The sequence below is a fragment of the Rhincodon typus genome, chromosome 10, assembly GCF_021869965.1.
Source record: "Rhincodon typus isolate 14 chromosome 10, sRhiTyp1.1, whole genome shotgun sequence".
Taxonomy (NCBI): domain Eukaryota; kingdom Metazoa; phylum Chordata; class Chondrichthyes; order Orectolobiformes; family Rhincodontidae; genus Rhincodon; species Rhincodon typus.
The window spans coordinates 59,491,542-59,505,310 of record NC_063341.1 but is presented as its reverse complement, the minus strand read 5'-3'; the positions used below and the strand labels follow the sequence as shown (position 1 = coordinate 59,505,310).

General features: G+C 38.2%; 1 protein-coding gene across 1 annotated transcript in view; it reads left to right on the top strand.

The window, feature by feature from the left end:
* The window catches only part of szt2 (SZT2 subunit of KICSTOR complex), a 235,180-nt gene that overhangs the window by 79,520 nt on the left and 141,891 nt on the right, over window positions 1–13,769 (top strand). Inside the window, exons 30-35 of the mRNA XM_048601538.1 lie at window positions 2,692–2,866; window positions 3,326–3,418; window positions 8,091–8,172; window positions 9,207–9,503; window positions 10,112–10,247; window positions 11,327–11,443. Of these exons, the coding sequence (XP_048457495.1) occupies window positions 2,692–2,866; window positions 3,326–3,418; window positions 8,091–8,172; window positions 9,207–9,503; window positions 10,112–10,247; window positions 11,327–11,443 (900 nt within the window). The remainder of the gene's footprint in view (window positions 1–2,691; window positions 2,867–3,325; window positions 3,419–8,090; window positions 8,173–9,206; window positions 9,504–10,111; window positions 10,248–11,326; window positions 11,444–13,769) is intronic.

Here is a 13,769-nt window from a genome sequence, read left to right as displayed (position 1 = left end):
ATATATGAATTTTAAATTTGGCCAAAGAATAAAATGCTGATACACAGGACAGTACTCTGACAAATATACTTAAAATATTTATGTTAAATCATAATGAAAGATGCTGTAAGAAGTCCAAAAATATAACTGTGGTTTTGTGAGAGTCTGTCAAAATTGTTTCATTTTATACCCTCCCCATTTTGTTTTTGAAAGCTCACATCAACACTGTCCTTGAAGAATACAATATTAACAAAGTGTCTGCAGAAATATTTCAGTGATTTAAAATAGAAAAGAAACCTTCATCTTTAGACCTTCAAATATATTACTACATATAAAAATCTCAGATGAATCATCATTGTGACAAGAGCAATTGTGAAGGCCTGAGAGTAATTGGATGTCAGCAACAGTAACTCTAAAGAGACTGTTAGGTGGAGGAGCATGGTGATCGCTTACTTTGAGCTTTAGGATAACTAGCAAAGAAACCGAGGAAGTATACAGTGGAATGCAAAATTTTGTGATCTTCTCCTCTCACTTGTAATTTCTGTTCCTGAGGTTTGCTGCAGAAATTATTATTACACAAGTATTTGATCCTGAGCAATTTGCAAACAAAATAATTTATGTGCTTTTAACTCTGAAATATGACAGTATGCCTTAGCATAGTTACTGTAGAATTACAGAGCTCTTAAAGTGCAGAAGTAGACTATTCTATGCTGCCATTTACCTTCATATGAGCCTCTTCCTGCCTCTCTCTGTATAACCCCATCAGCACGTTCTTTTGTTGCTTTCTTCTTTACGTACTTGCATAGCTTTGCCCTAAATATGCCCCTTGCGTCAACTACTCTTTGTTTTAGCAAGTTTCACAATCTTATTCTTCTTTGGCTTCACAGAATAAAAACTGCTTCCCCTAGCTGGAGAGTTTGGGACTAGCAGTTACACTCTCAGGATAAAAGGCCAGCAAATAGATGAGGAGAAATGTCTTCACTTAGAGGTTGTAGACATTCAGACTCATTCATCCTAGAAGTCTGTGGATTTGCTGTAATATGTTTGGACTGTGGTTTTGTAAGGGTGTATCAAAATTGTTTCAATTGGGTAAAGAGATTTCTCCTGAATTGCTTATTGATTTATTGGTAACTGTTTTATGTGTTTGTCTCTGGGTTTGGTCTCTCCACAACTAGAAACATCATCTCTATGTCTTTATTATTCCCTTTCATTATCTCAAAGCCTTTGGTATCTGTATTAAACTATCTGTGACTTAGTGCACCTTTCTCCATAATTTCACTGAAATTTGATTTTGGATCTTAGGGACCATCTGATTCCCTTCCATAAAAAGATTTTATATAAAACTGTTAGCACATCAAAAGTCCCCCTGTCTCCTTGCTGGCCTTGGAAGTTGGTTCGTGCTAACAGAACAATTTTAAATTGCCATATGTAAATTTGATTGAAGCAATTATCTGGAGATAGAAAGACAATGAAATTGACGGCAGCTGCTGAGAGTTGAATTATATTGCTTCATAAAATTCAGCTGGGAGATACATACCCAGTGAATACACTTCTGATCCTAAACTCTCAAAGTGATAAATGACCATTAACTAGATAATCATTTCCATTCATTAGACTGATGTGACCTGGGTTGCTGCAGCTTTATCGTACCTTGTAAACTGGAATTCTTTCTTTGCAAAATTTTCTGAATCATCTTGAATGCACATGTTTGCATTGGGAGGATACCTATTGGTAACAGAGATTAAATATGTCAATATAAATTCTCTTAGTGAGAATTTTCTTTGACCTTTAATGACAAGCAATCGCATTGTGAGTTGAAGCAATGACTAATTGTACTGATTTTTGTTTTAGTTATGGATTCCATGTCAGTCTTGCTGACCAAAATAAAGTGGCTGTCGATTCCTGAGAAATCTTTGTAATTAGTCAATAATTTTTGTCAGGTTGCCACCAATGATGCCAACTTGTGTTCGTATCGCGACATTAATGTCTTATAATGCGTCACAAAACCGGTATGAGCAAAATGTGACACTAAAACACATAAGGATATACTGTATTGGGGAGGATGATAAGCTTTGTCAAAGTATGTAAATGTTAAAGAGTATCAAAAAAGAGGAAAGAGAAGCAGAGAGGTAGGTTTACAGAGGGAATTGCAGAGCTCAATAACTGAACAGACAACTATCGGTGCTGGAGCAAGTAATATCAGGGGTGTTCAATAATGAATTCAAGGAAAATAGATTTCCTGGAGAGCTGGGGAAGGTTACAGAGATAAGGTATAAAGTAATGGAATAATTTGAGAATTTTAAAATTAGAGGCATTGCTTAACTGGGAATCAACTTAGGTCAGTGTGTGCAGGCATGATAAGTGAAGAAGATTTGGTACAAATTAGTGTACAGGTAGCAGAGTTTTGGATGATCTCGCCTGCCTTAAGGTATCACTTGTGATGCAATTAAACTTTGCCAAACATTTCAAAGAAGTCCAACAGACACCAGATCTATTTTACATATTTTCTTGGAGAATGGATAAGCCATACAGCTTTTGGAGCGTATTGTAGAAAATGTATTATTAGATTTAGCACTTGCAGTGACTGGAAGTGGATGTCATATTTAATCAGATATCATATCCTATAAGTAACAATCATATAAGTAACAATGTTCTGTGTATTATTAGATTTTAACTTCAAAAGTCATTGATATTTTTCTGTTCTGTTACCAGTATAGAGACTGAAGACCTCAGTGAGCAAGATTTGAAGAGTGTACAGTCGAGTGTTGCATCTCCAGTGACCCATGAAGAACCAAAAGCAAAGAAGATCTGTCTGGAATTTCCCCTTTCCCTTCTTCAGTCCAGCCAACATTGTGAGGTCTACCCCAACTTGCATAAAATCATTCAGGTATTGCAGTGAAATTTAACAGCAATTTCTGTAACCTGTATCAATGACTGGACAATAGAACAATCATTAGAAAGATAAGGATGGAACAGAGTATGTTACCATTCTTGGGGATAGAGCATTCAGTAGTAAATCTTGAAGAAGAAAGAGAGGTGGACTATGTGTATTAAAAAATTGAAGGGATAATATAAAATTGGGTGAGACATCATGCAACTGATTGCATTCAGCAAATTTGCCTTAACTAAACTTCACTCCTGGGCATACTGGAGTGAAGAATTTATTAGATTTTAACCTTTAACTTCTGTTTATCTCTGACTTTGTTCAATTAATGATTCTTCAGTTCAGAATTTTTTTTGATGAACATTTAAAATTAAAAGCAGTAACTGTGATGAAATGATGTACATAATGACATATTCATGTAATCTCTGTTTTGACTCCTTGCTTTGAAACTGGTCGTTTCAGGACAAATTCCTTGAAATTGGACGGCAACACTTCAAGACAGTGCCTTCAAACCCTTATTACTTCTTCTACTGTCCGCCCTCAGCGAAGAGAGAGGCAAGTATAAATGATCTAAAATATGCCCTGTAATTGGGAACTGAGTCTGAGATTTGAGAAAAGAAATTACGTTAAGCTATAAATTGCTTAACTAATGAGAAATGCAGATTGCCTGCACAGTAAGTCACAAATCATATTATATGGTTATGAAGCATGACTATCCCCAATGAGATATGTAAATCAGCTATTTTGTTAAGGACATTGAGGGACAGATTGGCAATACTATTTGGTTATGTCAATTGAAGCCTGATTAGAAATGTTATATGCTTACAAATAGGATTAAACCTCATAAAGGATGTGCCATTTCACTTTTTTCCTTTAATTCATTCAGTGTGTGTTTCATTGGAAATGGCAGCTTCACAGTATGGCCATTCTCATTGTGAAAGTTGCAGTGATGACAGCTGGAAGAATTCTTGTGCACTCGGGAGGATCATAGCTTTTCATTTTCAAGGTGGCAAACTATAGCTGGTGAAGTGCTGCAACAATCAGTACTGAGGTCTCACTATTTATGATGTATATTAATGTCTTGAATGAAGAGACTGACTAAACTGTAGCCAGATTTATTGATGGTACAAAGATACGTAGGAAGGCAGGTAATGAAGAGGATATGGTGAGTCTGCGAAGGGATAAAGATGGGTTAAGCAAGTGGGCAAAAGTTTGCTAAGTGGATTTTAATGTGGGAAAATGTGAGGTTGATCACTTTGTCAGGACGTATAGAAGCAGACTGTTATTTAAAATGAAAGACACTGTAGAATACTGCAGGACAGAGGGATCTGTACATGAATCAATTGAAGTCAGAATGCAGGTGAAGTAAGTAATTAGGAAGGAAAACATAATGTTGGCCTTTATTGCAAGGCAAATGAAATGTATAAGAACAACTGTACAGGGCACTGGGGAGATCATAGCTGGAGAAGTATGTACAATTTTTATCACTTCTTTTAACAATGGAGATGCTTGCTTTGGAACCAATTCAGAGAAGGATAACTAAGCTGATTCCGGGAATGAAGGGTTTGTCTTATGAAGAAAGATTAAATAAGTTGAGCTTATACTACTTTGAATTTAGAAGAATGAGAAGTGATCTTTTGAAACATATATGCTTCTGAGGGGGCTTCACAGTATAAATGCTGAAAGAAGATTTTCCTTCATGGAGAAATCTAGTACAAAAAGTCACAGTTTCAAAATGAGGGGCTTCCCATTTAAATTGAAGCTGAGAAGGAATTTCTTCTCTGAGAATCGTTAGTGTTTGGAACACATGAATTAGGAGCAGGAGAAAGCCCCTTGAGCCTACTCGGCCTTTTAGTAAGATTATGGTTGATCTGATTACTCCACATGCCTCCCTACATTTGATATTTTTCGTCCCCTTGCTAAACAAGAATCTATCTGACTCTGCTTTAAAAAATATTCAAAAACGGCACATCCACTACCCCTTAAGAAAGAGCGTAGAGGTTGTGTTCTTGAACATTCAAAGCTGAATTAGACAGATTTTGTGTTGTCAGGGCTGTCATGCATTACAGGGGACAGATGAGAAAGTGAAGTTAAGGCTACAGAATGGCTGTGTGGGCTCAAAGGACCAATTGTCACATCCTGATTGTTTTTATGACCGTGCAAATCTGTTCTTAAGTGACAACAGTACATGAATTTTCAAGCACAGATTATGTGATAGTGAAGAAGTATAAGAAACAAAATTAATCTCATAACCACCTCCCACCAGGACCTGCACTCTGCAATAAGCCTGGAGGGATTATGTACACTCTGTTCCCTGGCTAACATCTCTGACTCAGGCTTGCTTGCAGTGCTACAGCAATGCTCAGCGCAGGTTAGAAGAACAGCATCTCATTTTCCATTTGTGGACTCTGCAGCCTTTGGGACTCAATAACAAGTTCAATAATTCTAGAACCTGAGCACTTTCTCCCATGTGCTTACCCCAACCCCACACACCAGGCTTTGTCATCACATGAGTTGTTATCACAACCATCCCACTGTCAGCTACTAATGGTCCCAATGATCAGCTGTTGACTGTTCCAGGAGACCTTTACCCATTCCATTGTGTGCCCAACTGTTCACTCTCTGTGGGCTTCATCTTCACCTGTTGTTTACTGCCCCACCCCAGCCCATCTTCAGCATATGTACTAACCTTTTCCTAGCTACAATCAGCCCTGAAGAAGGGTCACTCGACCCAAAACGTTAACTCTGCTTTCTCTCCACAAATGCGACTGAGGTTTCCCAGCAATTTCTTTTTTTGTTTTTGATTTCTAGCATCCGCATTTTTTTGGTTTTGTTGTACAGAGATTGTGCTCAAGTGTGCTTTTCACTTTCTCCTTGAATTGCTAAATGGCTTTCATGTTATTTAAAATAAATACCATTGGAGGAGTCAGCACAGACCTAAACTGCATTAAATTCCTTCTGTTGCTTGTTTTAATAATTGCAAAAGTTGTTTGTGTAGTGCAGAACACAACTAGACAACTGTAATGTTAAATTGCTCATGGGATAAGGAGGGTGAAGTACCATTTGTAAGCATTGTTCCGTATTCTTGATATTTTTAGGAATTCTCAGAATCTTGCGTCAAGTATCTTGTCATCATCTGCTCCACAACTATATTGGAGAATTTGTATAGCAACTTTAATATTATAAAACCCCAAGCACAAATAGCACCAAACAATATTGGGAGCTAGAAGGGACCAAAAATAAGATTTTTATCAACACTTTAAAGAGCAGGGGCAGAAATAACAAGGCACGGAGATTTAGAGAGAAATTTCAAAAGAAGTTGGCAGTGATAGCCTAACCAAAGATTCCTGGTGGATACAATTTCCAACATTTTTGTCTTTTCCAGATATTAAATTTCTTTTTAAACTATCTTATAGCAACTTTCTCCAATATTTGTCAGACTTGCTAGTTATATATTTTTTTAAAAAGAGATGTGCTATGAAGGCAACTTATTTATGTATATTATTGTACATAATGATTTTTGCTTTCTGATGTATCCTGTCAGTTTTCCAGCATGTATGGCTGCAGATAAAAATGGGAATGTACTCATTATTTACCCAACTCCCAAGCCATTTCCTTTTCAGCAGGATGGATCCGGTTGTATGAAATAGCATGTGAGCCAGGGGAGCATAGGTTACATTGAAAGCTGAATATGGGCTGCCAATTATAGCATAGTGTTTCTAGTCAGATGGGAACTGTAGGGGAGTGATTGTGACAAGCTTTGGCAAATGTGCTTTGGCAAACAGCGAAACGTGCCCCTTCAGCAGCTCAAAACAGTTTTTTTTTAAATGTCAAGTCACTGATTGTCATTGTCCTCCTACAGCAGTGGGTTGCTGGGGTAGAATTTCCAGTTTAGTTCAATAGTTCATCAAGATTCCAAAAATGGCTAAAGTTGTGGCAGAAATGGAGTGCGGACTGCATTTATTTTGGATGTGTTACATACAGGGCAAAGATGGTAGGATGGATTCCACCTGTTTCCAACTCATGACTGACCACAGATAGATGAAGGTTTTAACCCTTTGAGTGCAGTAAATGTGAGAATGGCAAAATACATGATTTGTCGTAGATTTTTTAAAAAAGGAAGAATAAATATTTGTTTTCCAACACCGAAATGTATTTGCAACGGCACCCACTCACTCATGCATACAGGCATGGATAGACGCAAGAAATGGTGATAACGAAAGAGGCAACATGAGCTTAGTATTCTTAAAAGATCCATAAATTCATTGTTATACTTGATCCCTGAAATGGAAGCTTGAAATGTTGCAGTCCTGGTGGTTCGCTTTTAGTTCACATAAGAAATTTCTCATGACAGGTGCACCGTGGCTTACTTCTTGCAGCAGCTTTGCAATAGTCTATGTGCAGCAGAGAGCCTGGAGCAAAGTTCTGGCTAAGCTTTTCAGTAGGTAAAAGGCTAGCCCTAATTCTCTCCCTGTGACATGATTTTATTTGGGGTTGTTTCTTTGCTGGGCTGGATTTGTTCCCTCTAAGTTCCCTTATTTCTCAGACTGAGGCTGCTCTAACATGTCTGTTAATCAAAATTCCCTATCACAAACTTGATTTTGTCTAGAGACCCTAGTGTTTGTTTCTCCATTGTCCCCACAATCAGTTCCTAGTGATTTTAAGCACTGACACACAATAATGTTTCACATTTCAAACGTAGCATCTCCTTGTGAGAGTTTCTCCTCACCACCATTCTGTGAAATTCCACGCTGTAGCCAAGAAGTCTGTATAGTTGAACATTGTGTCCCTTTTCTTTTAGGTATTTGCATGAGAGGAGCTGGTGAATCCAACAGAAAGATCTGTTACATTTAAATGTCTTCTCAATGAATGTCCCAATCGGTCATTTGCATTTTAATGTCCTGTTTCAGGCTAGCTTCCCACCTTGTGCGCTTGCATGTGTATTGGCAGACAAGAAGGGATGTCACCTGACTTGTTTTGAAAGCAGATTGTCCATTTCCCATATTTAAAAAAACGTTGACTTTTCATCAACCCAATAGTATAATTGTGTGAGCATGACCAAAGCAGAACACATGTATCCCCAGTCAGAAGGCCCATACCACCCTTTAAAGCCATATGCCATTCTTTTAAAAATTTGAACCTAATGATGCCTACCAGAATTAACGAAAAGAACTGATGCTGCTCTAAAGAAGATTTTCTCAAATGTGCTTTGTCCTGAAATGTATAGGAAGAAACTTATCAAGATGAAAGGGACCGAAAACAGAGTGAAGAAAATGATCTTTCTGAGTTGGAGATTGCAGGGGAGGAGGGTAAGGTGTTTGGGGATTTCGCGATATGGTGTGATTTAATTGCCAGTTACGTTCACCGACATAAATGATGGTTTGATTTTGAATTAGTAATTAATGAGTTGTCTTGAAGAATGTACTTTATTCTAAATATTGCACTCATTATCTGCATCTACCAGGTTAGATGAGAGTTGAACGCAAAATAAAATTCTGAAACTCTGCAAGTAAACATCTCTGAAAAAAAGGGGCAGCACGGTGGCTCAGTGGTTAGCACTGCTGCCTCACAGCACCAGGGACCTGGGTTTGAGTCCAGCCTCAGGCGACTGTCTGTGTGGAGTTTGCACATTCTCCCGTGTCTGTGTGGTTTTCCTCCGGGTGCTCCGGTTTCTTCCCACAGTCCAAAGATGTGCAGGCTACATGGATTGGCCATGTTAAATTGCCCATAGTGTTCAGGGATGTGTAGATTAGATGGATTGTAGGGGAATGGGTCTGGGTGGGATGTTCTGAGTGTCGGTGTGGACTTGTTAGGCCGAAGGGCATGTTTCCACACTGTAGGGATTCTATGATCTAAGTAAATTGTCTTAATTTCAAACTCTGAAACCTTTGTCCCATATCATAACTAAACAAAAAACTCATACAATGTTTTCTGTTTCCGTATTGACCATCCTTGTGAATTGACAAGGCAACGCTTCCAACTTGGGTAGATTCAAGAGCTGGATTCATTGGGAATTACATTATAATTTCTCAGAATTCAGTTTGGGATACTCAAAATCACTAAAGAACGTTGATGGTCATTAGAATGGTCTATTCAGAATGCATGTCCACTTTGAGATGAAATGATAGTGCTCTAACATATGTACCACTTCTTCAGAAATAGTATTCTTTCAGGTCTGATTCCTGAAATTATTTATCAGAATTTCAGGTTTGAATCTAGTAATGACCATTTCATTTCAGAGCTGTCAGCTGGTATTTAATGTGTTGAACTTTTGAGGTTTTTGTGAGATAAATTGATATGAGTATGTTGCATTGTTGTGATTTTGCTTTCTAAAATCGAATAGGCAATATATCGGGTTGTGGTGTAGTGACCGAGAGTGATCCCGATCTGGAAGTGGAATATCGAGAAAGATCTGACAAAGAATTACAGGATGCAGAATCACTTTCAGATACAAACACTGTGAACAGGGATGATGATTCATTCAGTGTTCTTGGTGGTGATTCTTTAAATGAACAAGACATTTCAGATCAGGAAATGCCACCATTATTTGTTCATCTCACTTGCTCAATTGGTGGGAAGAAGTGCCATGGACCATTCTCGGTAGAATCCATACCAGTAGAGTCATTGCCTACTTGCCTTGGTAAGTGAAGAGCTTAATTTTTAAAGATTAGCTTGGATAATAATAATATTTTCTTGTAGTTCATTTGTTAACTTTTCTGCATTCCCAGTGGTGTTTTCCATTTGTGAATTGGAAAGGTGGGCTGCACTGCTGCTGATAGGCTTGTATGCGCAACTATGCATCGGAAACACTTGGCTGTTCCCTTGCCTCTGCTCTTTTGTCAGCTTGATGTCTCCCTGTGATGATAAAGCATTAATGATGAGAGATTTAGATGCAACCTTGGGTCGTGTCATTAAGTTGTTACACATTTGTGGTGTCTAATGCTGTAGTGTGCTTTTCAAGTGTTAACCTGTGCACATCACTGAACTGTATTGAATGACCAGCATGTGCACTTTATCAGTTTGATAGAGCACAGGATCAGTTAAAGTTTCTGACTGTGACTTGCTGGGGGATCAGACGAGTATGAAGTACTTTGGGTCCAGTAAATCGTTAACTGAGAGAGAACCAGCTGCTTGGATTTGGAACGTTGCAAAACTGTTGCTCTAACTGGACCATCAGTTTCTCATTTCACTGGTGATTGGTTCTACCATAGGACATTCTTCCTTAAATGTTGAATTGTCTTCATTCAGGTGAAATTATCAGCTGCCCGGAGAACTTTCCAGTCAAATCGATTGATCTAAATGACTTAATTGTCACCCTGGACATTTTTGTGCTGACTCTTCCATTAGAAATTGAGATTATGCCCACCCATGTAAACCACCACAGGTAAGTCAAGAGTATAATATCTGTTTTGTAAGTCTCAGCTGCAGAGTGCATAGCAACATGAATAAGTTCTACATCTCAGGGAGTAGACAGGATCTTAATTTAACATTTCATCCAGAAAGTTAATCTATAATAATGTGCTCAAGTCTCTAGAAGCCTCTGACTCTGAGTGGAGAGTGCCACTGCTAACCAGGAGTGATACTTTCATAGAGTTTAAGACATGACTTTTGGAGTAAAGCATTGGGCACACTTCTGGAAAACAATCCAACAAGTATTCCATGTGCTTTTAGTAAAAACGAATCAAATTTTACAACACAAATACAGGGTTCCGGCCCATCAGAACTTCCCTAGAACACTTCTTCATGTGACTACCTAGACTTAATTCCAACTTGCTTTGCTTTCTGCACTTTCAAATGCACCTCTTGTTCTTTTTTTCCCCTTTCCACCATATGCCATGGTGGGATTTGAACCCAGGTCCCCAGAACATTATCTGGGTCTCTGCATTAACAGTCCAGCGATAATACCATTAGGCCACCACCTCCCCCATCTTGTTCAAGAGATGCCTTTGTTACTTGCCATAGAATTTCCAGCCCCTAAACATGTTCTTAAAGGCCGTTTTATTTATATGACTGGTCAAATTCACTTTCTGGTCAATGACAGACTGTGGATGTTGATAGTGGGGGATTCAGCAAAGGTCATGCCATTGAATGTCAAGAGAAAATCATTGTTCTCTCTTTTTTGGATATGGTTATTGCTTGGCATTTGTGTGGTGCAGAGCCTGGATACTGTCCAGGTCTTGCTGCATGTGGACATATTTTATTCAGTGCTTCTGCAGATTCTAGCAGTATTGTCATTTAGATTATGTATGTAGCTGTGTAGAAATAAATAGAAGTCCATTTGCCTGGCCATGCTGTACTTGAGTTATAGAGTTGTCTGAGACATGAGCAGATGTTTATGTGTAATACTCAATTTCAGGCTACATTGACTTTGTGATACTTTTTCCAAGGACAGCTGTGCTATTGCAAATTAATTTGTTTAGGATTTTTGTGTCTAACTCTTTACAAATTTCTCACCGTCCCTAGGTACACATCTGAAAGCAGCAGCTCTATGAACCGATCACCAGGCCAACCATCATCATATCGATCTGATGATGAGATAATGCAAAACATGGATCGACTTGTTTCTACCACAGACGAGAGGTATGGTCTGCTGAGAACTAATTTTAAAATAATGCATCCTGGTGAGATTGTTCTTCAGTATATTGTCAGAATTTGCATAATCTATTTCAATTTGAAATTATCTGCATGAGCAGCATGCTATTTCCAATATGAAAAAATGTAAAATATCAGCAGTATGTTCCAGAATAAAATATTAAGCCCACTGTATGAAGCTCTGCTGTCATTTGTGAAAGTTACTTGCTAATATAATATTCTAATCAAAAATGATTTCTTTCAGCAATCTGTAACTGATTTATAGTAGTTTGTGCTGTGGAAATCCTGGACCTGTGCTTAGCTTAGAATTTCAAGTTTTTTGGCAGTTCTGGAGCTGGACTCTTAGGAAAATGATCATTTGGAAGTAATTAATTTAACAATTGGACATAATGCGAGCGACCCACAAAGAATGGCAGTAGAACCTCAACACTATTTATCATTGTCATTTACTCTGTCTTTACCCCCAGTCCTCAGATTTCTAATTTAGTTAGTAGCTTTTTGTGTGCAATTTTATCAAAAGCCTTTTTGGAAATCAAAGTGTAATTGTTATGGCTTATCATAGTCCATTTTGGGCTGTTAATCCCTTTAAGAAGCCAAGCAGTTTAGTCAGGTGGGATTTTCTGCTTCTGAGTCCATGCTAACTGCTACCAACTAGATTATTGTTGCACAGATTATCCTCAAATTTACACTTTATTGCTTTATTTTACTTGGAATGAAAGTAAACCTAATGGATCTGCAGTTGCCATTGTCTGTTTTACGTCAGCTTTACTGACTATCAGCACCAACGTGTACTGGTTTTAATCTGCTGCAGTCCGCAGTGTTTGTTGATTCCCTCATAATGATTGTCAGTGCCTCTCAATTATCTTTGTCTTTCTGACCTGAGATAAATGCTATTTATCTTTGAAATACTCAGCAGGTTTGGCTGCATCTGTGAAGACAGAAGCAGAATTATTTTGCCAGATTTTCATGGAGATGTTGAGAAACCTCTTAATTAAAGGAGACAGGTGAACCAAAAAGGCCTCCCATCATATTCTTGCTCTGGGTGCAGGAGGTAGAGTCAGGTCCACTGCTTCTGGAGGCAGTTCACATCTGATTATTTAGGTGTTAGAGTGTCCTCAGGATGCTTCTAAGATGTTCTCTGGAACTTCAGCCCAGATTTATTAAAGGCTTTTAAACTCTCGAGTGTTCACTCCTCACACCCGTATACACTCCCACTTGAAAGGTCTCCTGGCTCATTTTGACTTCATGAAAATCCATAGAAATACTTGTATTGATGACCTTTTACCAGAATTACAATAAGTTAGAAATGTAGCATATTTAAGCAAGTTTATGGGCAGAAGAGTAGAGGCAGTGGAGATCAAAAAGAAAGGACTGTTGTATCTTATTGTAGATCTTCCTTTTCTCTTCTTCCATCCTACCATTATCCCCTTTCCCTGCTTCTGTACTTTATTTAAACCTACCACACATCTACCTTATTCCAGTCATAGAGATGTACAGTACAGAAACAGACCCTTTGGTCCAACTCGTCCATGCCAACCAGATATCCTAAATAAATCTGGTCCCATTTTCAAGCATTTGCCCATATACCTCAAATCCTTCTTATTCATATACCGATCCAGATGCCTTTTAAATGTTGTAATTGTACCAGCCTCCACCACTTCCTGTGGCAGCTCATTCCACACATGCACCACCCTCTGCATGAAAAAGTTGCCCCTCAAGTCCCTTTTAAATCTTTCTCCTCTCACCTTAAGCCTTGTCCTCTAGTTTTGGACTCCCCCATCTCTGATGAAAAGTTATCTGAAACATCAACTATATCTTTTTAAAAGGTACTGCCTGGCTTCCCTGAGTATTTTCAGACATTCCTGATTTTTGTTTTTCCAGATTTCTAGCATGAACTGTATTTTACTTTTTATTTATCATTTATCCTTGGCAATATATTTGCTTTGAGCATGTCACAAACTTCAGTCTTAGTTACCAAGAAGTAATATATTAATTGTCTTTGTTTAAAGAGGGCATGTAGCCAATGTCTTCCCTCATGAATATTTCAAGACTATTTAAATTATTTACTGTTCATGAACCTTTATTAATTGCTTTGTTGCTGTTGTACCTGTGAAATGATTATTTTATTAATATTCTTATCCTCAGCTATTAAGCCTTTAGTAGGTCTGTCACTGCTACCTGATCACCATTTGAATCTGCTTCAGTGGCTCAAAGATTGATGTGAGAGTTTGTGGTTCTGGTTTGTGGGGTACAGGCACAAATACTGAGAAATGTGGGATCTGTATCAGTGGGATAATCTCCACCTGAATTGTGC